This window comes from Apium graveolens, chromosome 9 (assembly GCF_009905375.1).
Source record: "Apium graveolens cultivar Ventura chromosome 9, ASM990537v1, whole genome shotgun sequence".
Taxonomy (NCBI): domain Eukaryota; kingdom Viridiplantae; phylum Streptophyta; class Magnoliopsida; order Apiales; family Apiaceae; genus Apium; species Apium graveolens.
The window spans coordinates 35,289,262-35,301,499 of NC_133655.1; the positions used below are offsets into that span (position 1 = coordinate 35,289,262).

Genomic DNA, 12,238 nt, shown 5'->3' on the forward strand with positions numbered 1-12,238 from the left:
TTCCAAATTGATGCAAAGTAAGTATAAAATGAGCATGATGGGAGAACTAACTTACTTTCTTGGTTTACAAGTTAAGCAAGTTAGTGATGAAATATTCATTAGTCAAACCAAATATATTTATGATCTTTTAAAGAAGTTTGATCTAATGGATTGCACATCTGCAAAAACTCCTATGGCCACTGCAACTAAACTTAATTTAAACACTACTGAAAAGTCTATGGATATTCCAAGTTATAGAGGCATGGTTGGCTCGCTTTTGTACTTAACAGCTAGTAGGCCAGATATAATATTTGCTACTTGTCTCTATGCTAGATTTCAGGCTGATCCTAGAGAGTCTCATTTGATAGCTATAAATAGAATATATTGTGAACTTGATGATAAGTTAAATAAAACACCTTAGTAGATTTAACTTAGTATTTTTGAAGCTCTCGACGGATGTTCTAATATAATCCCGACGGATGATATTTATAGTTTCGACAGATGATAACTGAACATCCATCGAGAGTGTAGCTTATGTAACAATAAGTATTGCAACACATTTCTGCAAACAACAATGTTTTTAGTCTAGTAGATTCTGTAGGATTCTTCAAGTCATGTTGACTACTAGATAAATTTACAAAATAGGTTGGCTAATTGTGAATATGAGATGTCTAGTAATTCTGTATATGTGAAATGGAGTCAAGTGACAGAAAGACTACCAACGGATGATCTACAAAGACTACCGACGGATAATCAACAAGGCTCCCGACGGATGATCAACATAATCCCGACGGATGATAATATTCAAATTAGCAGTTGACAGTGACAATACAGTCAAAAGCGTCGGGTGTTTGCAAATGGAATGTGGCAGCCTAATTACAGGTTTTAGAGAACAAAGAAGCATTACCATTTCCATGCAATTATGAATATATTCAAAGATGCTGGAATAGAGTAGTGAAACAGTATGGAGTTAGACTAGATATGTCTTATTATCTTGTCTTACTGTCATGTAACTTGGTAATATATAAATCAAGTGTAGCAAGTAGAACCAATAACGAAGTAAGCATTATTTTCAGAGAGATAGATAAAGCTATATCTGTTAAGAATTTCTCTGTAAGGTTGTAAGTTCACTTGTAAGCAGTTGTGTACTATTCAAGCATCACAGAGTTCTCATACTAATATATATCTCTGGTGGATAAGTTCAAATCCACCAGAAAGTTTTAAGGCTTTGTGATTTATTACTTTGTGTTTTGATTTCAATTCAAGTTTCATTCCATACCTCTTGCAAAATCAAACACTGTTATATATATTAAGTAAGAACAGTCTTAAAATTCAAAAAGGAGCCATAATTACATTCAACCCCCTTCTGTAATTCTTGTTACATTGTTTGGGAATAACATAATCCTAGTCCAAGAAGTAGACGCGCTATATCTAAACTTCCTGTCAAACGGGCACGATAAGCAACACCTATATTTTCATTTCATGTGAAAAATATTCTTGTCACACTTTGTCGCTGATCTTTAAAAGCCAAATAGAGAGTTTGTGCGTTCTTATATATACTCCCTTCCTTTCCTATATGATTCTTAAATTTTTCATTAGCCTTCTTCCAATTTTGAAATCCTTTATGTGTAAAAACTTGATCTTTTTTTATATCTCCAAATAGATAACAATAAAAGCAAAATGGTGCATCTTGGGAGACACTATATTCCAGCTAATCTCTATTATTTTACCACTCAATTTGAAAACCCTCTATCCTTATCCCCACATAAGGTTTTTGGAAAGGTATGGGTAATTGGATGACAAGGACCTGTTAACAAATATTTTCGCCTCACATCTTCCCGTATTCTTAGATCATAGGAATTGATGGGCTTGAGCAATACTGTATCACCGATAATATCATCATAAGGAACATTAATTTTTGTGCAAGGTCTTTTGCTGCTCGATTCGCCAATATTTATATTTGGTGGCTCACTACCAGATGCATTCCCTGTATCTCGGATTATATATTTATCCACATGGCAGCAACAATCTACACAAAGTCCTTTTCTGTAACAAAATTGTACAATTTTAATTTTCAAATAAACTAATCTAGTAAACCAACTTTTGATTCTATTCAAGCTACAAGTTTTCTGTATTGTACATTAAAAATTATTTTTTTTGTTCTAAAACCAACTATGAATTGAACACTAAGAATCAAGATTAAAGACCTTTATAGAAAGTAACGGTATCAAACCTTTTTCCATTACTCTAAAATTAGAACTAGGGTCTATGTAGAATAAGAATTTCTAGTTTTCTAATTCGAAAAGAAATAAATTAAAATAAGGTATTTAAAAATTAGGATTTTTTCTTATATTGGAGGAATGGTAGCGACAACTTTGAATCTTGATTGTGAAAAAATCAAGATAGAACACCGGGGTCGAGGAGGCAGAAACAAGAAGTTTGAATCGCCATTCGCCGAGCGTATTTATAGATGAAGAAAAGCACGAAAAATGATATTGAATAGATTTTTTACTCTAATATATACAGCAAACGCCGTAGTATTATATTTTATATCATTTGTTAATCAAAAATCCATAACGACGTCATTTTCAATCCGAAAATAGTCCCCAGCTCTAGGGTCCAGGGCCAGATTCGCCTCTGACTAAGGGTGCGCATTGCTCAATTTGGAAGCATTGACTGAAAATCATTACAAGCAGTCTTGTAAATCAAAAATTGGTTCATATTTTATCGATAATTGTAACAGATCAATAAAATATTAAAAAATAAATTGGGGATTAAACACGTATACCCTACCATACATTATTCTTTCATTTCGAGCAACCACCAGTTCATTATACTCTCTCTGTTTACCCTACCAGTTCATCTCTTCTTCATCTCTTCATCATCTCTTTATCATCTTTTCATCATCGATCGGTAAGCTTTCTAAACATATTCGTTTCTACACATTTCGTTTATATATTTTACCCTCTGACTAAGGGTGCGTATTTCTTAATTTGGAAGCATTTACTGAAAATCATTACAAGCAGTCTTGTAAATCAAAAATCAGTTCATATTTTACCGATAATTGTAACAGATCAATAAAATATTAAAAAATAAATTGGGGATTAAACACATATACCCTACCATACATTATTCTTTCATTTTGAGCAACCACCAGTTCATTATACTCTCTCTATTTACCCTATCAGTTCATCTTTTTTTCATCTCTTCATCATCTTTTCATCATCGATCGGTAAGCTTTCTACACATATTCATTTCTACACATTTCGTTTATATATTTTACCCTTTTGTTATTATTCATTTTTTATTGGATTTTATATGATTATGTGTGTATATGATCATATATATGCATTATTGTGTATTGGGTATCATCGATTTATTGTTTATTGTGTATCAGGTGTTAACTTTTGCAATTTTAATGAGTATCGGGTGTTAAACAGGGTTTTTTAGGCTAGATATTGGGGATTTTAGGCAATTCGCATGCAATATTTATGGGTTGTGCTTAATATGCATGCTTTAACTATGGGTTGTGCTTAAATATGAATTTAAGTCCATCAAAATTGATTTTTGATAAACTCTATATGAAACTATACTTTGACTATGGGTTTTATAGTCATTTCTTACTCAACTATGTGCTTAAATATGTGTTTTGATATATATGGTTTTTGTATGTTTATTTAAGTTTACGTATTAAGTTTTAGGTATAAGTATGATGTTGCTTAATTTGGATTAGTATTGTGTTGTTTGGTTTCGATAACTATATGTATATGATGTTATTTAAATATTAAGTTTTAGGTATTAGGTATACGTATGATATGTTATTTGAAAAAAATTTAGTATGTGTGGTTAGTGTTGACAGAGGAATCTGGTAACAACAAAGTTTGAGGTTTCTCGTCGGAATTAAGTTCTATGACGGTGATTCTTCACCGGAAAATTAAGCGGTGTGTGGTGGTTGTATGCTAATTAGTGGCTGAGATTGATTAGGACAAGTGGTGGCTCCTTTTCAGCTCTCAACTTCTTACCCCTCTCAATGTGCCTACGTACCCTTTATATAGGGATCAAGCATGATGTAGTTCTTGGGGAACAATAAATCTATTGGGCTTAGACTTTTTATTCCTAGGCCCTGTAGAAGCCCATCCAGAATTCATCTTCCGCTAGCTTTAGGAATGTCCAACTATGAGGCCCAACCGCGAAGGCCCAATGCTCGTCCGTAATCATAGGACTTCACGGATAGTGCATCTCCCTGCACAAGGATAACACTTCGCTACAGCTATCTCCCTCGATTTACATATGCAGGTATAGCCATGGTTCACCCCAAGTGCCAGACGCGTTCCTGTCCCCCGAATGAGGATAACCCACCAGATAATAGGACAGGTGATCCCAAGCTCTTGGGTGCAAAGTGCAGGATGACTCCAAAGTTCTCCAACGAGGACACCCGTTGAATACAAGAACAGAGTTTCCAGAGCACACACCAGAGTTAACCCCGCATCCCCAACGAGGACACCTGTTGAATACAGGAGGAGGTCTTCATTCATCAAGCATACCCCTGGAGGCCTTCAAGCTTTTCATGGACATCCCCCTCCCTGACCGTCTCAAGGAGGGAATTCTTTAAAGAGTATCTTCAATAAACACGTTAGTGGAAATAACCCCACATTGCTCCTTTCCATGTGTGCCCTGTCCTGAGCTCACCCATGAGAATGCATATACCACACACAGGACGCGTCCTAGGACATTGGGCGTATTCTGACCTTCATGAAGCCTGTATTGCTATCCAGCAACTACCTCTCATGACCTTCCATAGAGACAGGACGCGTCCTACCCCTAGGCGCGTACCTCTACACCTCCTTGCCACAGGACTATCCTTCAGTAAATAATCCCACCATGGTGGACGCGTCCTACCTATATGGGTGCGTCCTAATATCCTCCTTTGCAACGCAATGCCGAGTTTGACCCTGATTAACCCGCGTTTGACCCGCATTGATCCAATTCCAAAATTTGGGTATAATAACTACCCCGTAAATTTCGTTTACAGTTGAAAACAAAATTGGAATTTTACTTAAAAACCACACGCAAAATTTTGGATTGCCCCTCTATTAAACATCAGGACGCGTCCAAGCTCTATATTCCCAAAATTGACCGTTACATAACAGCTGGTGTACACGTCAGCCATCCTCTTTTCTATAAATACCGCAAAACATGACCTACATCAACATCTTGTTTTCTCTCAACAAGCTCCATTTCCACCATTTAAATATGAGTTTTAAGTTCAAAAATCCAGAGATTCAACCGGCAACCTTTGAGTTTCTACAGTCGATCGAACCCCCAAGTTCCAAGGTACACAAATCTCCTTTCATTTCTTCATTTCATTGATTAAATCTCTCACAATAGGCAAGAAACTATTCGTGTTCTCTTTTTTTCATATAGTTGTTCTTCTTTTCTTCATGTGTGTATATATGCACATATCTGTAAAAGTATCATGTTTTGTTCTTTTGATCATGAATTAAATGTTTTTAGGGTTTAAATAAACTTTCCCCAAATCAACCATTATCGATTCAACTTTTACGGCGTTTCAGTTCTTGTGGACGCGTCGTCCTTATAGGACGCATCCTACTGTTTGCTTACTACATAGTCTAACTAAGCCATCACAGTAAGAACACAATAAACGTGCCATCAGACTAGGATGTGTCTTATGCCATACCTATTAACCAATTTCCTTGCGTTAAACTTTCTAGGACGCGCCCTCATGCTAATCTTATCTTTATACTTCTTTTCCTTTACTTTTGTTTCTTTTCTTTAAGTCATTGACACGTCCTCAAAATCTTCTTCCTTCTTGTTTCAGCTGGAGGACGTGTCTTCTTCCCCCTTTCATCCTTTTAAAGCACTCAACAAGCGCATAGGGATCTACTCTCGTCCTCCAATCTCTTTCCATCTCGAGCCTTCTAAAGCTCATAGGACTACTCCCTTTCTGGAGGCGGAAGCACGCGTATTTGAATTTCTCAAATCAAAATCTTTAATAATGTCAGATTCTAGTTCTGACTCTATGGATCACGTCCCTATAAGCTCCAGGATGGGAAAAAGAAAATTAAAATGTAAAAGAACTCCAATTCTTAACACTAGGTCAGCCATCGAAGATTGGTCCGATGATGGGATTATCCCCACAACTAGCCAACAACCTTCTCGCGTGATCGTTTCTGAGGAGGACGCCTCTCCTGCTCAGGGCGCGTCCTCTCCTCATAGTGAGAGTGAATTTGGACAAAGACTCTTGATCCTGACAAATATCCCATTTCTCCTCAAAAATCTAACACTCCACTTGAACATTAGGAACCAGAAGATGTAGAACTTGATTTTGACTGGAAGGAGCTCGATGACCTTCCCGAAACAGAAAAGAATGTCTGGAGAAAGAGAGAGAATAAGCTGGCTTGTTTTGGCATGAATTCCACAGCCACAAAATTGGAGATTGGCCGGAATATGAAGTACTATGACATGGAGGGAATCTGGGCGTGTCCTCTGCACAAGATGAGGCCTCATCTCTTCACTATGGAGAATCTGAGGATTTCCAGGATGGTGCTCACCACCAAACTCATTTCTCTGGGTGTGGGTACGCCCTTGCACCCATTTATAAAGGGAATCCTAAAATGGCACGGTGTAGCCCCTATCCAACTCTTTCCCAACTTGTACAAACTGGCTTGGGCCTTGTACATCATGTACCACAACTTGGAGTTGGGAGCGCCCTTCATGAAAGAATTCAGCTACTTCTTTAGCATTAGGAAACTATCCCATTATCAAATTTATATTTTCTTCTAAAAACTCTCATTCTTCTCCCGTAGATAAAAGAACACATAAAGAACTCATAGGAAAGAGGAAAAAGAGAGTAGAAAAAGTACTGAAATACACTGAAAAACACTTCAATCTCAAAGAAATGATTACAGAAGCTAATTTGTGAAAAAGATTGGAGCCTTGTCTGCAAGGGTTGGATCCATCTATAAGTTCCGTGAGTTTTACAATGGAAAACCCGTTCTCACAGCTTCTGAAAAAGCTAGAGGACTCAATGCCACAGAACTAGTCCAAATGGACTTTAGTAGACAAATAAACTTAGACCAAGGTAAGAATCTATCGGACATAGGGTGAGTCACAAACTTAGGACGTGTCATACATGCACCTTTACATGCATAGTTTCCACTTTGCCTGATATATATACATGTGTTTATAATCCATACATTTTTCTTTTGACGTGTCTTGCTGTCAGGACGCGTCTTCATTTTCTTTATGTGAGTTCGACGCTTGCATAGGGCCGTTTCATTGCATAGTTCATGTAGGATACGTCATATCACACAGGACGCGTCTAGTCCCATAATTCTTTTCAGTGTATACCAAATCATTATATGCATACTTGTCATATAAATTTTGATATGTCATATCACACAAGGCGCGTCCATGCCTAACGTTTCCATATTTTGTCACAAATATGACTTCTCTTCTCAAAAGGTTTGCCATTAGAGCCTCCAAAAAATTGAGAGCAAGGAAGCAAGCTCCTGCGAAATCTGATCCAAAAACCAAGGATCCTACGCCTGTTATAGTTCCTTCTCCCCCACCAAAAGTTATGGACACTGCTGTGGTAAACATTTCAGACAAGGAGGACGCGCCCTCAAAGTGCCAGAAGTCAGTTTCTGATGACCAATCTTTTGTCCTCATATATCTGGGCGCGTCCTCAGCTGGCACCTTTATTGAGGAAGAAGTTCGAGGCTGGACTTTTAGGAAAGAAGAACAGACTGAGCAAGCCATGGTGAGAGCATCAGCTGAGCTTCACATGCATGCAAGACAAAATGCCAACATGGTTGCCAGACTTAGGGCGCGTCTTGCTATTACTGACACTGAAAAGAGTCAAGTTGAAGACAAAATCAAAACTCTGGAAAAAGGCATTACTTTGCTCACAAAAGAGAAAGATGCTGAGATCCTTCAGCTAAAGCAAGATAAGGCACGTCTTAAAGGTGAGAAGGCACAACTTGAAGGCAATGTCATCTCTGTGGAGAAGGCTATGGAAACCATAGTCACTCTAAATTCCACCATGCAATTAGAGCTTAATACTCTGAATGATGACAAACTGCACGGATGGAAAGAAGAGAAGAAACTGGTATATCAAAACGGGTTTGCAGCTGGTTTTGAAGAGTGGTGTTCTGGGTTCATAGCAAATGACCCAGAATACACCTTTTCCAAGTTTGATGAGGATACCCAAAAATGGGTGAATGACTTCAAAGTCAGAGCTGCAGATTCCAATAAGAGCAAAAAGATCATCCTAGGCCTGGAAGAGGATGACGCGTCCCCTGCGCCTTCTCCACTTCAAACTCAGCCTCCACCTTCTTCCCCAAAAGACCAGGACAAGCCTCAGGACACGCCCCCTGCCTATGACGCGCCTTATGTCTATTTATGAACTTTTTTATCTGAACTGTCTCGAGGGTGCAGGCCCTTTTAAGCCTGGCAAGTTGTAAACTTATGATTATTTCTGAATGTTGCTGGTACTATTCTAAGGTTTTTATACCTTGAATTATTTTCCTGCTTACTTTGCTTTCCTGGTTATCTTCTTTTCACAGGGTTCTTTAGCAAGTCATACATATAACGGGCGCGTCTTTAGCTCAAAACGCGTCCTCTTCTACTTAAGATTACCTTTAGGACATTCTTCCCAAATGAGGACGTGTCCTCATTTATCTTGCATATGATTTTTTTCTTATTTATACAAATCATGTTGTTGTTATCCCCTTAATCATTGTAAACTAAAAGATATCCTCCAACGGCGCGTCCTCATATTTTGGAGGCGTCTACCTTATTTACTAATTTGATTCCGGCGCCATAGACTGTTAACATCATGTAGGGCGCGTCCTGCCATGCGGACGCGTCAAGATATGTTATATTAGTCCCTGTACTTCGGCTGTTTTGAATTTCCTGGATGAAATATTTTTCCCTTAGTATGATAACATGTTGTTATACTCTTTTCTATTCCTGCCATGCAACACACAATATATGGGCGCGTCCTCATGCATGAACGCGTCAACCTTTAATCTTTGAAGATGAGTGTTTAGAAATAACCCGAAGTAATATGATGGTTGACATCAATATGGACGCGTCCTAAACCAGGAGGTGTCCTCATTTTTAGTTATTTCATGGAATGCTAAAATTAAAGGTTTAGATAAAAAGGGCGCGTCCTACCAAAAGGAGCATCAACCAAGAATATGCATATGTTTGCTTTATATTATTAAAATTTCATTTAACAAGTTATATGATAACCGCGTCCTAATTTCAGTTTCACCTGAGTTTCCCTTAGCTTCCCTTTTTCAAGTCGAATTTCTGCCATCCCTTAATCTTGTAAATAGAGGAGTATACTGTCAGGGCGCGTCCTAGACTGAGACACGTCATCGTAAATCATTACATAGTTTTGTTCTCATGACGCGTCAATTTATTAGGGCGTGTCATAGAACTAAGCAAACATACAAGCAAATAGCCCTTGGTAATTTTTCAAAGTCTTTATTAATAATGCGCTCAAGTGTCAAAAGTGCACTAGTCCCATGACTACTGTGCTCTGTGGGGAATTAATTCGAAAGTACGATCCTTCAACTAGTTCTAAGGTAAGTAGCACATGCACCCCCCCTAGGCTAGGAGGAATTTTATTGCTTCTAGTCTAAAATTTGGGCAGAGCCCTAAGCATGATTAAAAATATAAAAAATGATATGCAAGGGGCCAAAGCTGCGCCTTATTGATAATACTTCCGGAGGTGCTCCCCATTCCACGCGCGCGGAACCAACTTCCCTTCCAAGACTTCAAGGTGATAAGTCCCCTTCCACAAGATCGCTTTTATCTTGTATGATCCTTCCCAATTAGCTCCGAATACTCCATGCTGGGGATTTTTTGTGTTTGGCATCACCTTCCTGAGCACCAAATCTCCTACCATCAGCAGCTGTCCCTTTACCTTCTTATTGTAATACCTTGCAGCATGTTATTGATATGCCGCAAGCCTCAGCTGAGAATTTTCCCTTGCTTCTTCCAAGAGATCCAAATGAAGCCTCTGGTTAAATTCTGCATCTTCCTGTGTGTAACAATCTCTACGAAGTGATCCTGAGCCAACTTCCACAGGGACCATAGCTTCATACCCGTAAGTCAGCATAAACGGAGTTTCCCCCGTAGTAGATCTTGTAGTAGTGTTGTAGGACCACATCACTTTTGGGAGTTCTTCAGGCCAATTTCCTTTGCGCTCCTCCAGTTTTATCTTAAAGGTATGATTTATTATTTTATTCACGGCCTCTGTTTGCCCATTACTTTGAGGGTGATAGACCGCTGCAAACTCCTTCTTAATTTTCAGATCCTCACATAACTGTCGCAACTCCTTGCTATCGAATTGTTTTCCGTTGTCAGAGACAAGTTTGTAAGGAATTCCAAACCTGCACATGATACAGTTGAAGACAAAGTCTTTAATTTTCTTCGCGGTGATAGTCGCCAACGGCATAACTTCTGCCCATTTAGTAAAATAATCAACCGCAACCACCGCATATATGACATCTCCTTTAGCCTTAGGTAATTCTCCAATAAGATCAATCCCCCATATAGAAAATGGCCATGGGCTCACCATAGGCGTCAAGAGCGTCACTGGCATAGATGAGTAATTCGTAAAGCATTGGCAGCGATCGCATGCTCTAACGAAATTCGTGGCATCCTCCTTCATTGCAGGCCAATGAAAACCTTGGCATAAAACTTTCATAGCCAACGAGTTACCCCTCGACTGATTACCATAAATTCCTTCATGTACCTCCCTTAAGATGTAATTTCCCTCTTCTTTATCGACACATCTGAGCAGCGGTTGACTGAAGCTCCTTTTATACAAAACTACATAATATACCACATACCTTGTAGCCTGGTAGCGGAGTCATCGAGCCTTGAACTTATCCTCAGGAAGCGCTCCTTTGTGAATATAAGCAAGGATGAGCGTCATCCATATTTATTTAGGAGCCTCATCTACTTGCATCACCTCTACCTCTGGGATACTAGGAATCTCCTGGATTTCTAAGGGTATATATCCTCATAACACAGCCTCCTGCTGGGATCCCATTTTTTCCAGGGCATTCGCGTTACTGTTTTTTTCCCGTGTACACATTTCAACCTAACCTCTTTGAACTTTCCAATCAGACGCTGCGTGCACCTCAAGTACAATTCCGTCCGCGGTCCCTGAGCTTGAAACCCCCCATTTACTTGGTTTACCACCAACTCTGAGTCGCTCTTTGCAATTAAGTTTCGCACTCCCATTTCCAAAGCGATCTTTAGACCGTTGATCAATGCTTCATATTCTGCATCATTATTTGTCGCATAGAATTTGAAGTGAATTGCACTCATCAGATGATGGCCTTCTGGAGACACGAGTACTATGCCCGCGCCTGCTCCCCCGTTGTTAAATGCTCCATCTACATGCAAAATCCACCAGGGGTGTGGATACTCCTCTAAGACCTCCTCAGTATGAGAGGGATGTAACTCTACCAAAGCCTTATCATCAATCTTAGAGTCAAATTCCAACAAGAAATCAGCTAAAGCCTGCTCTTTGATTACTATACGGGGCATATATTCCAAGTCAAACTGTTCCAACTCCATGGGCCATTTTAACATCCTTCCCGACAATTATGGCTTGTGAAGGACTTTCCACAGAGGATACGCTGTATGGACTTTAATTCTATTTGCTTAGAAATATAGGCACAACTTTCTTGACGCGAGGATCAAGGCATAAACCAGCTTATCCATACTGGTATAGCGAGTTTCAGCATTGTGCAACCGCTTGCTCACATAATACACTGGTGACTGTTTCATATCCTCTTCTCTCACCAGCACCGCGCTGATTGAATACTCAGAAACTACAAGATATAGGATCTGAGACTCCCCATCCAATGGTTTTGACAACATGGGAGGGTTCCCCATTTGTTCCTTGATCCTCCTGAAAGCTTTCTCACATTCTGGTGTCCATACAAAGTCTTTTCCAGCCACTTTAATCGCCTTAAAGAATTCCTTGCATCTGTCGGATGATTTAGAAACAAATCGGTTCAACGCGGGGATCCTTCCAGTTAAGATTTGCACCTGCTTCACACTGGTGGGAGACTTCATGTTTAGCAGCGCCTTGATCTTTGCAGGGTTAGCTTCAATTCCTCTATGATTGACGATGAACCCGAGAAACTTGCCCGACTTAACACCAAACATGTACTTTTGCGGATTCAACTTCATGCAAAACCTCCTT

The 12,238-nt window shown here is 39.2% G+C and overlaps 1 protein-coding gene across 1 annotated transcript; it reads right to left on the minus strand.

Annotated features, from left to right (window-relative positions):
* Nucleotides 1-11,025: 11,025 nt before the first annotated feature.
* LOC141685201 (uncharacterized) lies at nucleotides 11,026-11,604 on the minus strand. Its single transcript, XM_074490318.1, has one exon. It carries the CDS (start codon nucleotides 11,602-11,604, stop codon nucleotides 11,026-11,028), a length of 579 nt encoding a protein of 192 aa, XP_074346419.1.
* Between the last annotated feature and the right edge of the window lie 634 nt (nucleotides 11,605-12,238).

What these genes read in the sequence shown, in the direction of transcription:
- LOC141685201 (XM_074490318.1), bottom strand. Translation starts at nt 11,604, where the DNA reads ATGGAGTTGGAACAGTTTGACTTGGAATATATGCCCCGTATAGTAATC.